Source organism: Crassostrea angulata, chromosome 1 (genome assembly GCF_025612915.1).
Source record: "Crassostrea angulata isolate pt1a10 chromosome 1, ASM2561291v2, whole genome shotgun sequence".
Taxonomy (NCBI): domain Eukaryota; kingdom Metazoa; phylum Mollusca; class Bivalvia; order Ostreida; family Ostreidae; genus Magallana; species Magallana angulata.
The window spans coordinates 12117895-12136639 of record NC_069111.1 but is presented as its reverse complement, the minus strand read 5'-3'; the positions used below and the strand labels follow the sequence as shown (position 1 = coordinate 12136639).

General features: G+C 30.9%; 2 protein-coding genes across 3 annotated transcripts; both read left to right on the top strand.

Annotated features, from left to right (window-relative positions):
- The first annotated feature begins 4087 nt into the window (after positions 1–4087).
- Positions 4088–6406, top strand: LOC128164768 (uncharacterized). The gene is made up of 4 exons (XM_052828762.1): positions 4088–4141; positions 4419–4506; positions 4725–4815; positions 5265–6406. The coding sequence occupies exons 2-4, from the start codon at positions 4452–4454 to the stop codon at positions 5605–5607; spliced, it is 489 nt and encodes a 162-aa protein (XP_052684722.1). The 5' UTR covers positions 4088–4141; positions 4419–4451; the 3' UTR covers positions 5608–6406.
- A 2091-nt stretch (positions 6407–8497) lies between these two features.
- Positions 8498–18655, top strand: LOC128190420 (uncharacterized). 2 transcript variants are annotated; one of them, XM_052862474.1, is made up of 7 exons: positions 8498–8589; positions 10457–10575; positions 10748–10883; positions 11317–11409; positions 14147–14188; positions 17340–17412; positions 17587–18655. In XM_052862474.1, exons 1-7 carry the CDS (start codon positions 8547–8549, stop codon positions 18068–18070), a joined length of 990 nt encoding a protein of 329 aa, XP_052718434.1. In that variant the 5' UTR covers positions 8498–8546; the 3' UTR covers positions 18071–18655. The 2 variants fall into 2 exon arrangements, with proteins under 2 accessions (XP_052718434.1, XP_052718426.1); XM_052862466.1 differs by having other exon boundaries at positions 10457–10638.
- The last annotated feature ends 90 nt before the right edge of the window (positions 18656–18745 follow it).

Below are 18745 nucleotides of genomic sequence, written 5' to 3'. Positions count from 1 at the left end.
TAATTAGAGCTAAATTATGCCCCTTCCCCCTTAAAAGTTTTTTAATGATAAAAATGAAAACTTTTTTGCATTATAGAAAAATCTGGCGCGGTCGTTTTCAGAAGAAAATTTGCTAAAACACACTTTTATCAACAACAGTTCAAACAAATTATATTTGCTCTTTCCAAAAAGTTTAATACCTCATTCAACCAATGGTACTTTTTGTCCGGACTGTACCATATATCATACTACTAATTATAAATATTGCAGTGTAGGAAAATAACACTGGAAATTGTCAATAAATATTCCCTGTAAATTCCACTGGAACTGGAGAGTATGTGCATGATTCTAGTATTTATCGCTAGGTAGGTAGTTTGAAATCATAAAGCAACTAGAGTTTAGAGGATTCTTTAAACATGCTATACATGCAGTCTGATTAGAAAAATCTTAAGAAAAACTAACATAAATATGCCCGTATATGCTTTATTCAAATAATTCATTCTAAATTTTAGACACATAGTACATGTATATGTTTAATATGTAAACACGACTCAGTTCTGCTTGGCCTCCACCATACCCACAATGCTAAATATTTCATAAAGGAATTCGTCAAACTGGGTGAAAAACACCAAAGTAGCAGAGTAAAGACACCAGCAAGAGTATTTTTTCCTTACATTCTTAAGACGTACAAAATGGAAACAAAATATGAATCCACTGTTAATTTATCCAGGTATTTGGGGGGAAAAATAAACACAAAGACACATAGATGTATTTAATGATTTAAACCCAGACTTTCTTCCTCAACAGCAGAAAGTGGATTTAATTCTTTGATTAAATATAACTACACTTGTTAGTCTTCATTACGTTTTCCAAAGCATGTTTTGCACAGGTGAACAGGAGAGGTTCTAATCTGAGAGGTTAATCATCTGATAAATAGAATACACCACAGTTTGATCCACATTTGCTGTGATCAGTTGTAATTCAAATCTGATGCATCATATTGCAATTTGATCAATGAGATATAATTGTTTACTATTAAAATTATAAAGTGATTATCATTTCCTGCTCAATTTGTTATATATTGGGGAAACACAATCGTTCACACGGAAGATATTCAATTGCAATACACGAAGTGAAAATGTATTTTTAGAATATAATAAGTGACCTGGCCACGCTTTGTGTTTATACACAGAAACGTTACCCTCGATTTCTACAAATATGTTGTACGTCAATGGAGCACATATATTGGTTTCGGTAACACCTCATTCTATCGGAGCATAATACATGTATATCAAACCAGTTTGTTTCTATGTGTGAACATGCAAAAAGTCTGAAAAAGGTTAAAGTTATCGTAATGGATTTTACTATAAATAATATTCGAATGACCTAAGTAATGTTAACATCAAAAATGAACAATTGTCGTAAATTTTATTGCCTTTTCAGTAAATTAAAGTCTAACAGAATTAAGACCCCCTGTCTGTCTGTCTGTCTGTCTGTCTCTCTCTCTATCTATATATCTTATCTTCAGGCCGTAAGGAAAATATACGACATCTTTCGTACTTTTATTAATACTCTATGAACATTATTCCAATTTATTGTTGAGATCCTAACGAAATAGGAGGGTCATGAAATAAAGGATGTGTGGCAAAAGATTACCTTGACGGAATCATTGTTCAAGACATGATTAGTTATCACAATTTGTCAACGAAAATATCAATTTTATTAAAATATGAATTGAAATTGAAAATGTCAATGTATAAGGTAAGATATCATATGATTAGTGAATTGGCTGAGGTTGTTTAGATATAAAAGGAACTTAACATTTGGATTTTTTATGACTTTATTTCCATGTTCCTGACAGCAAGGGCGTCTCTTCTTTCCGATGTCTGAATAATCTAAATAAATGATGTATATAACATATTTATAACGCGAAAAAGCTTGCTACAACATGACGATAAATAATCTTCAATCTAATGATCTATAAATTGTTTGATATAAGACAAATATGTAGCAATATTGAATTACAGTTTTCCTGTTAATAAGAACATAATTAGTTTTGAATGATAATTAAAAATCGTCACTGAGATTTTCAAATGTTCAATATTAAGCATACATGTAATACATTTCAATCCATCGAATGCAAGGCATGACCACAGTTCCGGTAATTAAACTACCTGTATGACAATTGGTGGACAGCATATGAGGTTTGTGTACAGACTGTCCATCTAGTGTCAATTTCAGTTTTTATTTGGGGACAGGATTTTAAAACAAGCAAATGTACGACAGACTTATCTCAGATCTGGAAGATGTAAACTATAAACAGACAACCAAGATACAAAGGTTTAGGGATTATGGGTGAAGTGATTAAAATTTGGTTAAGATATATAGTCTGTCGAAATTACAATTATTGTTAAATGTTTTTATATAAAGAAAACAGATAATATAACAAGTTGGTAAAAAAATCCTGTAAACTCATTGAATTTTTTGCAGGTATTGTTATTGTTTTTGTAAAGAATTGATATAAGACTGTACAATCTATTTCATATAAAGTTAAAATACAAACTTTTTTTTCATTGTAAAAAAGCTATGAAACCTGTTCTTTGTAATTACAAGAAAAAATCTTTCATGAATGGAAGTATAATTCAGGATCTTTTATTTGTATTAAGAAGGAGCAAGTTATTTGTAATATTAAACATACAGAGACATATCTTGAATAATTATGCTTCATTGACAGAAGGAACTTTGACAACAATGGACGAATCTTTTGCCTCCCCTCTTTTTAAGGATGCAGCAACATCTGTTTCGAAATGTTCTCTTCTTCTTCATTATTTAAACCAACGACAACTTAAAAAACAATGTACTCTAAACTATGAAGACCCCTAAAGCTGTACTGTATTGTTTTCATTTAGAATGAATATTTAAAATACATATCAGAAAGGATCTTAAGTGTTCACAATCATATGTCTTTAATAAACCTCAATTCTCAAGTTTGATAAATTAAAACATTCAAATACCGGTTACTGTGATTTATTTACTTTTTGTGGCAGATACAGTTGTTCTTGCTCGTCTGTGACCCTTTTATTATGTTACAATTTCTGCTTTTCCCGTTTAACAAAGGTCGTAAGACATTAAAGCTGAACACCGCTCGTAAATAGGAACCGTCACAGGGGTACCTGGTATATAAACCCTTCGATTTCGTTACACCCGATTGCACATCTGAAACTCGTGGCCGACGTTTAGTGTTCCTTTCGTTGTCTTTGGATTTTTATGCAGTTAATTCTTATTTATATGCATATTATGTCTGTAAATAATGCAATGACCAGTTCATTTGATGTTAGTACTCTCCTGGTTTGAAAAAAAGTGCGTAAAACTAGACAATTTCATCGCGACCGAGTAAATGGCGAGGCAAGATGTACGTCCACACAGGTGAGACCTCTACAGCGATATACTTTGAACTGTTAAGAGGTCTATTGCTTGTATAGGGGTGTAGGAAGAGCGGTGCTGCAAGAGAAATATGGCGGACAGTGCCTATTTACGAGCGGTGTTCAGCTTTAACCTGGTTACTTGGTTAGTTCATCTCACAGGAATTTTCATTTGTAAGCAAACGTTAAATGGTTGATATTACCTGTCACTTCAACGGTACTTACAGATATTTGAGGGTAAAAAATTCATAGCTTTTAGCAAGTCAAAATAAGATTGGGTGTATGGGGTAAAGAGCTTAATTCTTTTTTCATATCAGAAAAAAAATCCTTAAACATTCGGAACTAAAACAAACTCATTTTCAGAAAAAAAGTGTTTTTAAACTCACCTAATGCATGAAATATTGAAGCCCTATATTCATAAACGTTTTAAATGTGATTATATTTACATGTATATCAAACTTCTGTGTATCATATTTATTATCCCTTGTACATCTGACTTAAAATGCATCAACTATCAACGGTACTCCTTTAAGCAAAACAAAATTGGCTAACAAATTTGTCCGGAACGATCGTAAACAGGTTAATTACTATTTGTGTATGAATGCGGAACCTTTTTACAAACAATGCTAAAATTGTATGCATATATACACCCTTTCCGGGTAAGATATTACTATAGTGTAATTACTTGTCCTATCTTTTTCATCATTTACGTTTCATCTGAACGCATCACTTAAGCATTGGTAAGTGCTGTTTAAACCTAATGACATCTTTAAGTTTAATTATTCAAATTAAATTGAAGTATTTTTGAAATGAAATTTCGCACAACACAATAAACAGAAAGAAATGCTTCTTTAAATTGAAATATTGTCATTAATTTTTTTTTTATTAAAGAGATGGTTGTAAAATGATAAGTGTTTAAGATACAAGCAAGCGGTAAAACAAAAAATACTAATTATATTTCTTTGTTTTACCGCTTGCTTTTATCTTGAGCCGTTTTTTCAATTCTTCATTCCACAGATTTTGTTTTCTGGGCTTGTTATTTTGGTGATCATGTACAATGAAACTTCGAGGGCGTCTAGCAACCATCACAAGGAATTTGAAATAGGTTTGAAAAACTTTATTTAAAATTACACAAATCTAGAAAAATTTTGGATGATTATATTATCAATTATAATTGTGTCGCATTTTATCTTTTGGTGGAAGCTAATATATAGATATAGATATGTACTATTCTTCAGAAAATGTTAATGATAAAAAAGATAAAGAGCTTTGTTCAGTGTGTTCGATTTGATAAACTTCTAATTGTCTCAGTATCCCTTTCAGACGGAGGAACAATAACGACGATTTTTCTATTCGTGGTTATCAGTGCCAACCTTATTCTGACGATCCATTTCTACCTGGCATGGAGAAAAGGGTATATTTTTCGAATTTATGACTTGATAATAACATAAAGCGGTATCATATATCGGTAAATATTTACTCTCGAATTGGTAGTATTTTTTAGTATTTAAAGTAGTATAATATTAGATGGTCATTTAAAATTTGTGATTTTGTTAATTTTATAAATTTTTCTTTGAAGAATATTTACGCTCTAGACGATAAAACATACAATAATATCGGTAATCTGAGCAAGAAAACGTGATTGCATAATATTCTGGTAATTTTACCTTGCTATTTTTGATCTCAGAGTTTTGGTGTATAAAATAATAATAATAAAAGAGATGTGTATAATTATAAGTTATCTTGGATATAATGTTATTTTTTGTACTTCGCAAACATGCAGAACTTTGAGTTGTTGTTGTCACCAGAAGTGAATCAATTAGCATGAAGATTAGTAAATGTTTTTTCTTCTTCTTTATATAGTCAAATAACCAAGCATTTATCAACTGGAATTGAAAGGAAATCTTGTGCATCATTTCGATACCAAACAGATTCCCAGGATGAGAAAGATGACGTCTATGCTGATATCAGGGAGTCTTATTTTACCAACACCCAGAGAGGAACGTACAAATATATCGACCCAGAGTTTAAGGGAAGGAACACCTACCGAGAGCTAAAGCTTAAGTCTGCACGACGAGGAAGAAACAAAGATGGAAGAAACAGAAATGGAAGAGACAGAGATAAGCTGCAGGCTCTGAACTCCTTTTGTGCTAGAAATTTACAGGACGTGGACAAGTCAAAATCTGAAGAGATCCTCACAGAGTGAGCTTTTCTAAAGATTTATATTTGCGGCCAGAAACTTGACTGTCTTTACACTCATGAAGGCATGAACTGCGCATCCTCAAACATTTTTAAAAATCTGATTATGAACACATAAAATAGAAAAAATATAAACGGTGTTCAAATCAAGAAAAAAATATAAAAAGCCTGAATGAGCTGAACATTTTACCAAACGCGGTAAAGGAAACAGTTAAAAGACACGATTTTTGTTCAGGAAGTGACTATTTTTTTGGTCGGTTACCGGTAAAACCTAACCAGGGACATCGTTTCCGATCAACCATCCGTGATGATTTCCTCGGCAATGGAACTCTTTGTTAACACTAAAATTATAATGTTAGGTTAACGGTTGTAAAAAAAAAAGTTACATATAAAACACTTCATAATCAGAGATACCGCATTGGTTTCAATTAGAGATGGTAATCGATTGCAGAATTGCGAAGCCGTTAATCGCAATTCGTTTTGACCGATTAACCTATTACTCGTATTAGAATACGCAAATTTGATATGATATGCATGTTATTATAATTTTTTGAGGATAGTTATAACTAACAAAAAAGCACCATAGAAGTATTCTGGTTAAACGTAAATCAAAATATGATATGGAAATTGTATTTAATGAAAACTTTTCAACCACGATGCAATTTCGTAGTCAGTTCTATTTCACAACACAAAGTCCAAGTCTGTCCATTACAAGCTATAAATCTAAGTTTAAATCATCTAGTATCTTTTTAAATATTAAAAACAAATGCATGTATGCACCTACTTTGGACAACTGCATTTTCTATGTAATAAAATTGCTGATGTGTCACAAGATAATGGTAGAATAAAAACATTGAACGGAGGTTTAATAATGATAGTTGTATAACGGCTCTTGTCCTTTATGTTAGTATATCATAATCATTCATTAATTTATGAAAAGATGAACAGACAAAGTAGTGACTTATTGTTTTAACATCATAAAAATTAAAACCTGTCAACCAAATTTTATCCAAGAGTCTTAAAGGTTTCCAATTAAACTTGATTAGATTATAGTCTCAAAGACGAAAATATTGCGTTAAAATATGCAAATGTTTTTATTTTATACGACTAATCCATAACTGATTTTGTTCCCGGTCATCATCGTTCCGACCGAGCAATCGGTTACTAGTAACCGGTTTGCGAATGCCATCCCTAGTTTAATATATTCATTTTTGGATTTGTTAAACCACTCTGCATAAATGTAGTTGTAGTAAAATTTCAAAGATCAAATGCAATAAAATTGTAATTTCCCAACCGGTGAACTTTATTTTTTTATTCGCCGTTTACTATTTCTTTGTCGGTCAGTCTTTCCACATCGTTTTGGTAAAGGTTCAAGACTTAATTGGATATTTATTTCACTGTTTCATATCAAGCAACTACAGATAAAGTCCAACTTTTTCATTCACTCGACCAATTTTTAGAAAGCTTATTTTCTTACACAGAAATAACATATGAAATTATTTTTTTCTTCATTAAATCTTCTACTTCATTACTACAAGGAATTCTTTAGCGAAATAACACAAATAAATTGAAGTGATTTTCCCCATTCATACTTTCAATGTACATACAGTACTTGTTGTACAAATGCACGCTATTGACACTGTTGATAAGTGTTAAGATATTTAAATTAATCATCCGTTATCTTGGATTATAGATATTATGTTTTCTTCCACATTATTTAATCAATTTATTTAATCAAATTGTCGTGTTTATTACCAATATATGATATGGCATGAAAACGTTTAGTACTAACTTATTCTCAAAGTCCGAATTCACGTACGATGTTTAAATAAAAAAAAATGGTAATTTAATCTATTAGACAAATAGATTTACGGTTCTATTTCACAGATTACACCTTTTTCCAAAGGAGGATGAATTATGATAAAAAGGGTAATCTTGCACTTTTTGTTTTTTTTATCAGCAAAAATATTTCCTTATAGCTGATAGCTTAAACCCGAAAAACTAGAAAAAGGTGAAAATTTAAAAAAATCATTATGGGTACCAATATGAATAATGGATTTGACTAATAGAAACAAGCCCTTTGTGTTACCCCCCCCCCAAAAAAAAATAACCAAAAGAGACTTTTGATGATTTCATGGCACATGGCCAACAAACCCGATAATTTGATTTCAATAATTATTTTGAAAAAGAAAAAATGAAAATGCCCGAAGAGGCGCTTAATCTGCCAAAAGTTGTAATTGTAATCAGCAATGGTATCTGTAGGTCTATAGACGCAAATTAAAGCGCTTTAATTCTGAAAGTTACTCGAACAGTTGTGATACGAATAAGAGCAAACGAAACTTGGACATTCCACTTTAAAATAACCCATGATTTTTAGATGCTACTTATGTTTTCTTCATCTTCATCATCGCCGTCATCATCATCATCATCATCATCATAATCATCTATTGTTAAACTCACAAGATAGTGTGACATGCATGAATTAAATGCTAGAATCACAACAAATCTATATTCTCGAAATGCCTAAAAATAAACTGTTCTAATTAAAAATCAATGCATAGGCGTTAACATCCTACAAATAAAAAATTGTATATATATATATATATATATATATATATATATATATATATATATATATATATATATATATATATATATATATATATGAAATTATTTATTGCATTATCAGATGTAATTAGAAATATATATATATATATATATATATATATATATATATATATATATATATATATATATATATATATATATATATATATATATATATATATATATTTATATATATATATATATATATATATATATATATATATATATATATATATATATATATATATGGAGGAAATTATTTATTGCATTATCATATGTAATTAGAATAAATAACATATAACCACATACGTTGACTATAGATGTCAACAGTGAAGAGCCATGAAAGTGTTCTTCTTGGTGTTAGTAGTCCTTTTCGTCAAGGGTGAGTCAAGTATCTTTTGCATGCATTTTTAAAATTACATCAAACTAAAAGTAAGAATTGATATAAAAAATTGTTTATTTGACACAAAAAAAATTGACTTTTTTAAAATATTACGTTGTACTCGCCAAATCAATTTATTTGTAAAAACAACTTTCCCTACTTGTAAACAATTTAAATTCCAATAATAAAATTTTACTGATGACTGTCACACTCATTTCAAATTATCCTTAACTTCAGTTTTGACAAGAGTTTCATTCCTGTATAATTTGTACATGGACTCTCTCTCTCTCTCTCTCTCTCTCTCTCTCTCTCTCTCTCTCTCTCTCTCTCTCTCTCTCTCCACAATATAGACTTAAGTCGCCTGACACGGAACCCAGGGAAAGTTTCGCTTCTCGAAAAACCTTGAAGGTACATTTTTATCTACATTACTTCGTCACCCTCGTTTTGTTTATTCAGGAATTCAAAGTGCGTAGCCATGACCAGAAAAACGAAACAGAAAAAAAGAGCAGACGGATTTTAACATAAAGTTATTGTTTTAAGGATATTCAGTGAAAATATTTAAAACCACCTCGCTAGAATTCCGGGATAACAACAGGAAACATATGCCAAGTCATTAAGTCTTTTGGGGGTAATTATCACATTGCAAGAAGAGTTAAACAAAAGATGACTGAGGAAAAGAGATAGTATTGCCCTAAAGCTGAATGAGAAGATGAATAAAGTTTCATAAAACCCGCATATTATGATGCTTTACAGGCTAATGCTTCTTTCTTCTTTTCTCTAAAATGATACGAGTATTACAAGGTTTCCTGCCAGAGGAGAACACGACACAGACGAAAAGGCCTCTGTGAACTAACACTTGCTATCTTTAAGTTTAAGAAATATTTTTGATCTGAAAAATAATGAATGATATGATGTCTTAAATTGTATGTGTATGTCGGAGGGAGGATCAAAATAATGGATTCAAAATACATAACATTATTTTGTAAGTGCGATGAATGTCAGTTTTACTGAATTATTTAATGACATTATATAATTTTCAAAATTGTAAAATCCTGATAATCATTAAGTGTGCAATAAATTTGCAATTATTGCTAACAGAAAAACGTATTTTTTTCTTTAAGCTAATTGATCATGACACAATATTTAAAGTATATGAGGAAGTAAATATTATTGAAACTCTTGATTACTATCTATAATCGTAACATTCAATTATAGTCATAATCACATTGAAAAAATCCATGTTGAAATATAAAAAATCGTTCAAGACTAAAAATAAATATTAAACATACTCGTACATGAATTAAGTAGCCGGATACCTGTAAAAAGAAAGCCGTTATCTATCTATCTATCTATCTATCTATCTATCTATCTATCTATCTATCTATCTATCTATCTATCTATCTATCTATCTATCTATCTATCTATCTATCTAAATATCTATCTATCTAACACCATGCATCTTTTAAATGTCATATCTAATATTTAAATACTAAGCCAGTGAACTGAAAATATAAAGTACTTAAATGGCTAACGACTCGAACAATTGATATTGTCAAATTTTTGGGAAAACCAGTTCCTTCTTCAGGACAAAAGAAATAAATTTCATGGGTAAAACAAAGAAAACAAATTCTAACACTACAACTAACACGTCTTAAGATACTAACATAAGATTTTAAACAGTTTTGATTCACAGTGTTTGAAAAGGTGTTGGCAATGCGGCCGATTGCTCTGGAGTAATCAAGCGACTGCAGTCGATTGACAAGACTGTGAACTGTGGTACAGGTGGATCTGTGTACGGTTCAACTGTCATTGCAGCTGTTGTAACTTTAAGTGTCTGTATAGTGATTATCTCATTTCTATTCTTTAGAAAGCAATTCTTCATGCGAAGACCAAACCAATACAAACCTTCGGGTCTTAGCAATAAAAAGAGAATCTAGAACAATCTGTTCATGGAATATTACAGCGCCAGAATTTAATCGTGTGTGGGTAAGAATATCTGTTCTTGATTCCAAGGAGGAAAATTCCACAGTTTGTCCCAACTATCTTAAGGTATCCTTTCAAATTTTATGTATAATGTTTAGTATTTCTGCCCCATTTACACTTCAGGCTTCACTGATAAAGATCTCGATTTGTTAACCATTTTCCTCCTTTTTTCAAGCTAGAAGAAATTAAAGACAATCAGAAAAGTTTGCTTAAGAGATACTGCACTCCGGTGGATCGTGAATACATCAAATCGAACTCTAGCAAAATCCTTGTGACAGCATATAATATCAAGTTCAAGATTTCCTGGAACGGTATAACTAATGTTTAGTTAAAATCTTAGATACCTGCATGGCTTGTCTTTCTATAGTTTTGAATCTTCATGGTTTAAACAATATAGAGAGTGAAACTTAATGTAACAAAAATTGTGTGCTTACAGTCAACCTACCACCCGTAATCCCCCTCTCGACTTAATAAATTTTCCCGGACTCTTGTGCTTTTATTTATTTGTATTGAAATGCATTCTTTTTATATTAGCTTACTAGTATTTAAAACAAATAATAGAAGAAAATCTTGCTTTCGACCATTGTACATGAAGGTATACAAACATATCATTTTTGCTGTCGAAATTTGAAGTTTGTGCTAAAGTGACAATTATTTTGGTAAAAGATCAATCTTTAAGCAATACATTTTGAACAATTTATAAGCATTATTACAGTTAATTTCATCGGATTAATATTAATACAGGATTTGAAAGAAAGGAAAAAACAGTCGATGCAGATGAAAATCATGCTGTGACAGAGAAAACAATAGCTCAGACCACGAATAGTGTGTATGAAGGTAGATAAATGTTAAACAATTTTTTTCAAAGTTTGTAATTCGAAGAAACCAAGTTAAACTAGAAAACTGACCAGTCAGGAAGGGCCCCGCTATGACAATTAATATAGGGAAGTGAAAAAAACTTTGAATTCCATCCTCTTTATATTAACAATGATGAAAAATAAATGCCCGGCATAAGATGTAAAGAACTGCAATATATATAAGGTGGTAAAAAAAAAATGAAAATTATAAGTAACAACTGTATTTTTGAATTCCTTCCTCTTTATATTAACAATTATGAAAAATAAATGCCCGGCATAAGATGTAAAGAACTGCAATATATATAAGGTGGTAAAAAAAAAATGAAAATTATAAGTACCAACTGTATTTTTAAAATTTCAAGATAATTCCTGAATGTCCAAAAACTCTAAAAGTAACCTTGTATCTGCATAAAACAGGGATAACCTCATGTCTTATAAAAAAAACCTAAATTAAATGTGTATTTAAAAAAGATTTAAACAGGTGTTTTATAAAATGCAAGCCTTCAGTGAATACTAATACATTGTATCACTCAGGGTTGACCTCAACTTCAAAACAAACATCAGTTGCGGACAAAGGTGTTCATTAATCTTCATATGACAGATAGAGATAAGCCTCTAAATTTTCTGCAGCCGGCAAGATAATTAATGCCAGGGGATTAATTGTTCTGCTCTCTCATCCTTTTCCTCTAATTTTACAATAAGATTTTTTTTTTTCAGAAATGACAAAAAGGGGTTATTATCTGATTGCCTGTTAAAATTAACAGCATTAAGGCAGAAAAAAATAAAATAAATAATTAAAAAATAATATAGTGAAAAGGGATATCTTAATATATATCTTAATTTTAGAATTCCATAAAATTATCATAAATCATTGTGTACGGTATTTTAACCAAAATAAAGTATGAATATTATATTTTAAATCCATATTTCAAAGAATGTACACAATACTACACATCATTCAAAATTGACCTTAACTTCAAAACAAAGTTCATTTGCAGACACAGGCAGTGCAGTAATTAATCTCAATGTGACAGATAAAGATAAAGCTTAGGATTTTCTTCCTGTGGAAGGTTAATTAATCCCAAAGGAAAATATTGCACAGCCTTCGAAGTATACAGGGATGGTAACATTGTCAGCAGTTATCTCTCTTTGCCCATTCATTCTTATGCATAGTTAAGGAATCTACCCCACCATCCCAGCTCCAACCAGAAGACATAGAGAACCAAACAAAATATGTATTTCTGCCTACTGAACTACCATACCAAATTTGAACTTGATTGGGCAACCATAAAAAAGTTATTAGACAAAAACAGAAAATTTGTGGACGGAAGAGTGACAGACGGACAGACAGAAGGACGGACGGACAGAGTGATTACTATAGGGCACCCGCAAATCCTTGCTGGGCCCTAATTAGTTCATCCTTGGTCATATCTTACCAAATCAAGCTTTCTGGGCTCTTTGAGGTTTAACATTTAACATTTCTTTTCGTGTTCGGTAAATAGCCCAGTGTACATGGAGATATCATAACGTCCATTTTATTTGGAGTTTGTTTTAGCATATTCAAACCCCGAAAAAGGTATCAGCCCAGAGTTCAGTAGCTTTATGACTGATTTTTTTCTTTGCAAAACTTAATGCGTTTAAGGGGTATGTACGGCCATCTTGTACATTTGAGAATAAGAATGTAAACATTTCTTGAACTGGCTTGTTTCTGCCCGAAACTATCCATAACTGTCGCCAAAAGATACAAAAGCAATAAATATGATGTTTTTCATGTCATTTTGTTTGAAAAGTATGCTTACGCGAACAGGGAAATGCCTTTTTAATCTCTTAAAACAGCTGTCAAACTGCGCAGCTACAAACTTATTTTGGAGATTTAAAAATCTGAAAAAATATGACGGGGATTCATTGTTGTCCCATCTAGTACCATTTGTTGAGAAAAGGTTTGAATATTGCACTTTAATGATGTAACTTTGCCAAAAAGTAGTGTGCCCTTGTTACATGCATATGTTGTAAATAAATTATACATTTTAGTTGTGTGCAGGAAATGTCGCAATTCGTACCGAATTTGATCTTACGAGACATCTATTATCGGAAGATCTCACTATTGTAAGATCCTCCCGTTTACTCTGTTTTTCTTTATTGTAAAATAAATTGACAATAATAACTTAAATATGTTTTATGTTATTGATAGTCCCGGCCAGATCATTAATATTACATAATTAAAGATGGAAGAAATAATTATAAAAGAACGTGTACCGGTATATTGAGCGAACAAAAATATCGCACGAGCCTCGCAATTGTTTATCTAACAAAAATTGTGAGATCTCTTTCTTCTTAAAAACTCGCGATGGTCTCTCGACTTTTGATTGATCATTAGAAATACATTATCAAAGCATTGTCAACAACTGAAATGAAAATATAAAATTTGACCAAAATCGTTACCATTCGTCTTTAAATTGAATTTGGATTCTTATTCAGAAGCATATATGACGTTCAAATCGACAAATAATTTCATTTTTGTTTATTTGTAAAGGTCGTTGGTTCATTTCAAACAGAATGTGATTGTAATAATGATCTGGGCCTTTTTGTTCTGACTGCTTTATCATGTCAATGTCCTATACCTATCTGCCCACGACTATTTAAGATACATAAGAGATGATAAGAGGTGATAAAAAACCTCAAATCAAAGATTTTACATTTTAGAAATTGTGTTGCAGATAAAACATCTCATGCGAGCTACAACGAAAGGGACTTTTTAGGTAAATGTTTTGATTTTTTACATTTATTTTGTTTAATTTGACTGCATGTACATTAATTTTTGTTGATTCAAATGTTAAAAAGTATGTATCAATTATATCTCTTTTTGCATAAATAAATAAATTCTGAGGTATTTGTTTACGTTGCTTATGAAACAAACACACACCAAAATAATGATAGGGAGACAGGTACATGTATATATAAGCATGGCTATATTGCCATGCTCAGCCGAGATGAGAAGCAAAAAAAGTAAGTGATGGTTGTTTTAATGTTGCTGAAATTAATGACCTACGCTTTTATACCTTAAACCTTTTTGAATTTGACCTTCTGCCCTAACTGCCTTATATGTTGTAGAAACTTTAGGTAGGTATGAATGTAAACGTGCCAACATGTAGTGTGTAGGCATTTGCAAAATTTAAATCTCAAACTCATCATACAAGATAAGCTTTGAATAAATGAAATTAGGACAATTCGCACATTCAAATATAAAATGGTAGAGTTTTTTTCTAAAAGTAAAAGTGTTCAAATTTGATCGTCCGTTACATTAGTATAAAAATGATGATACTTCAACATTTGTCCCGTTTAAGATGCCATCAAAGAGATTTATAGATTTAGAAAATTTGGCTATACACCAATCTGAATTGCCATTTAAAGAATTAACGCTATTTTCCTGAAAACCAACATGTTTTTTTCAAACTTTGCACAACTTGATTGTGATAAAAATGTTTGCAAGACCAATCTATGAATTTGTATTGTTATTACTTTTTTTCATTAAAAAACTGTAAGTAGAAAAATGATGAAATCTGGCTGTCCGCCTTTTTTTAACCTATTTACCGCGATCTTTAAAAAACAATAAGATTTTGTTGGACTTAGCATGCCTTAGATATGATAAAATACTATACTCAACCCATATATAATCGTTTGTTACATTAAATCTTTTAAAACTTCAAAAGAGAATTATAAAATTAAGCTGTCATTTTGACCTAATTAGTGCCATTTTTGCTATAACCAGCATATTTTTCTTAAAGAATAAACACGCCTAAATTACATCAAACACTTTGTTATACTGAATTATCATTCTTTCTTTCATGCGTTTTCCCCATTTGAAAATCTTAAGGAAAAATATTAAATTTGGGTGTCCGTCAGTTTGAATCGCCACCTTGATCTTAATAACCCCTTTTTGGGAAAGAGAAGGCAAATATTTTATTCTTTAACCCGTTTAGATAGGATAAAATTACATCCTGGATCAGTTCGTTACTGTTTGTCAATAATGAAAAGACTTAGGAAAAATTATTAAAGGGACATGGTTACGATTTTGGTAATACAGTCAAACTTGTATTAAGCAGTCACCTCCGGGAGGCACCCAAAGTGACCTCTTAACAGAGGTGACCTTTGAATAGAGACTTGTGAATTTGCCAACATCAAATATCTTATTAAAATAATTATCACAATAAAACAAAAATGTATCAAAATGATAGATAAAGAAATCGATTAAATGTTTTTATAGTAGGCCTATCTATTATATTAACAAATAAGTACAAATACATAACAATGCATTGTACATGCAATTTCTGTATTTTTTAAAATTATTGAAAAAAGACAATACGTGGTAAAACCTTGTTGCTGACATTTTCACAATTATAACACAAATTATTTTCATGAGTACCGTGCATATAAAGAAAAAAAAACACTTTTAATACAAATCAACAATTAAGTTTTAACTGACCGTATCTGAACTTAAATCATATAATGAAATCAAGCAATTTTCTCTTCCCTCGCCGTGGACAAATTTGACACCTATTTCATTCATGTTAAAAAAAAACCATTGTTAATACATGTTTAAACAATTCACTTGATTCCCATTCGTATCTGATCTGCCAATAATGTATTATAAATGCATCGATTTATTTTGGTTTCTCTCGCCTCAAGCGTATAATTATTGTTTACGTTTATCACCCGACTTCGGTAGCCATGTTTAAAATCCCCGGGTGTTAATCATGTGACCGGCCAAAATGGCCGCCTAATGCAAGTCGACTGTACAGTTTCGGATCAAAATACGATGACCGCTGACCGCGTTAGACAGGTGACCGCTCTTTAGAGGGCATTTATATAGAATTTTTCATCGGGAGGAAATAAAATGACCGCATACGAAAGGTGACTGCTTAATAGGGGTGACCGCTTCGGCAGTTTTGACTGTATATTATTTTTCCGATTTTAATGTTTACAATGCTTCAGAAAGGAATTTTTAATAGGCATGAGTGTCATTCGTTGAGTTATAAGCAAGTTACAGAGCTTGCGATTCTTTGTTATTTTGAATGTTGAAGTGAAAATTCCAATTTTAAACCTTAAACGAATGTGTTAAACGTTAGGAACTGTTTATTTATGCTTAAAACGAATAAAAAGATACACAAATCAGCTTGTAAACAAAAACAGGACACGAGCCTTGTTTACATGACAAAGAATTGTGAGCCCTGAGTCTTGCTTATAACTTTACGACTGACTCTCAACTTTTATATGATCATTAGAAATGCTTTCCTAAAGCATTGTAAATAATGAAAACAGAAAAATAGAATTTGACAAAAATCGTGACCATGCCCCTTTAAGTTTGGTTGACTGCCATTTTAAATCGCCATTTTGACCTATTTAAAGGGACATGGTCACGATTTTGGTAAAAAATTATCTTTCCGATTTTAATATTTACAATGCTTTAGTAAGGCATTTTAAATAGGCAACCAGGATTTGAGTGTCATTTGTTGATTTATAAGCGAGTTACAGAGCTAATAATTCTTTACTTTGTAAACAAACCTTTTGTTTACATTTTGAATGTTGATGTGAAAATTCCACTTTTAGACTGAAAATGAATGTGTTAAACATTAGGAACTGTTTCTAAATCGAATTTCACATTTTTATGAAAAATGATATTGATTAAAATGGAGTAGCTTGACTAGGCTATAGATGATATAACTATATTTTAGGCCTATAATTGTAAAAAGGACATTGAAAAAAAGGAAACACCCTAATTATCTTATAAATTTGAAGCAAATTCAAAATTTTTTTTTTTTTAAAATCACATTACTCAAAACTCTAAGGAAACTGATTAATAATTTATAACAAATGTCTTCTGAATCAATTTATATCACAAGATGTATCTAGTTATAGGATCCTCTTTTGGATTGCTTATGGTTTGTGTCATCGGTTTCATCATAAAGAAAAGGTGTTGCAATAGGTATTAAAGTTTTAAATTTTTAATTAGTACCAATTTCGCTTAGATGTTTCACAAGTTTAAATTGTGGACAGATCACACGTTTTTAATATTTTAGAATATAATGACAAACGGAAAAATTCTATTTTTCGTACTTGACATTAACTGAAAAATCTAACACGCATTGTTCATATTCAGGTCATATTTTCCTGCAAACCACGAAATTTACAAAATGAATAACATGCAAACAAATATTACGATTGAACTTGATGACCATGGAAAGTTACAGATGGCCACACAAGGGAACGGTACTATAAATTTACAGAAGACTTCCAAGAAAACACAAAGAAACTCAGAAGTATGCAATTCAAAGATCAATGGAATTGATAAGAAAAATAAAACTGATGGTAAAAGTCAAACACAGGGAAGAAGCTGGGGAAAAAAGGAAAATCACCCCATCAATCGACGCAGGGAGAGACCAGGCGGTTCTAAAGAAGAACACATTTACAGCAACACGAATTTCACAGATGTCGAAAAAGATAATTATTGGTGCTTAGAAACTCCTTATGTAAATCATTTACAAAAAGAAGTTTTCAGCGATGTCAATGAAAAAACCAACCAAGACGCATGCCATTCGTCGACCTCGTCCTTAGATAGTGAAGATTACGTAAATATGAATTGATCGGAGTTGTTTTTTGAGTGGTCATTCTATATACATTTAGCCGGAAAAAAATTTGATATAGGTAATGATAACAGGTTTTCATCAACAGTGATATTGACAGTATGTTACTCAAATAGGTATTGTAGACTTTGCTAAAAGATGATGGAACAAAACGTCATGAAATTATTTTTTGTTTGAAAGACATAGGGTCTCGTACAAGCTGTGTGAGGTGGAATGATAATGAACAATTGAAATCTGAATTTTGAATTCTGAAAATTCTGAATTTATAGTTTTTTAAATACATATTAAACATGAAATAATGAAATGTACAATTGCTTAAAAATTTGCATGGTAGACAAAAGAGTGTAAATATAATACAGGAAACGTATATAGAGTATATCATGATGTACATGTATCTTATAAATCATTGTTTTGAACACATTGTAATGAATTGAGAATTTGAAACATCTTCTTGTAAATAACGAATTCCTTCCCTTACATACAAGCCATGTATACAAGGAAATAATTAAATACATCTCTCTCTCTCTCTCTCTCTCTCTCTCTCTCTCTCTGTGAGATCAATTTCTTTCTAGTAGTAATTTTAACATCTTTAGTTTTTACATGAAATTCAATTTGAGCATTTTGAAACGTCTGGAAATATTTTATGTTTTTGAACAAACACTTCATCTAAAGTTC

Coding starts and splice junctions, on each gene's coding strand:
- LOC128164768 (XM_052828762.1), top strand. CDS start 4,452: ATGTACAATGAAACTTCGAGGGCGTCTAGCAACCATCACAAGGAATTT. Junction 4,507..4,724: donor TCACAAGGAATTTGAAATAG/GTTTGAAAAACT, acceptor TATCCCTTTCAG/ACGGAGGAACAATAACGACG. Junction 4,816..5,264: donor TACCTGGCATGGAGAAAAGG/GTATATTTTTCG, acceptor TTCTTTATATAG/TCAAATAACCAAGCATTTAT.
- LOC128190420 (XM_052862466.1), top strand. CDS start 8,547: ATGAAAGTGTTCTTCTTGGTGTTAGTAGTCCTTTTCGTCAAGG. Junction 10,884..11,316: donor GTTCAAGATTTCCTGGAACG/GTATAACTAATG, acceptor ATATTAATACAG/GATTTGAAAGAAAGGAAAAA. Junction 17,413..17,586: donor AAGAAAAGGTGTTGCAATAG/GTATTAAAGTTT, acceptor GTTCATATTCAG/GTCATATTTTCCTGCAAACC.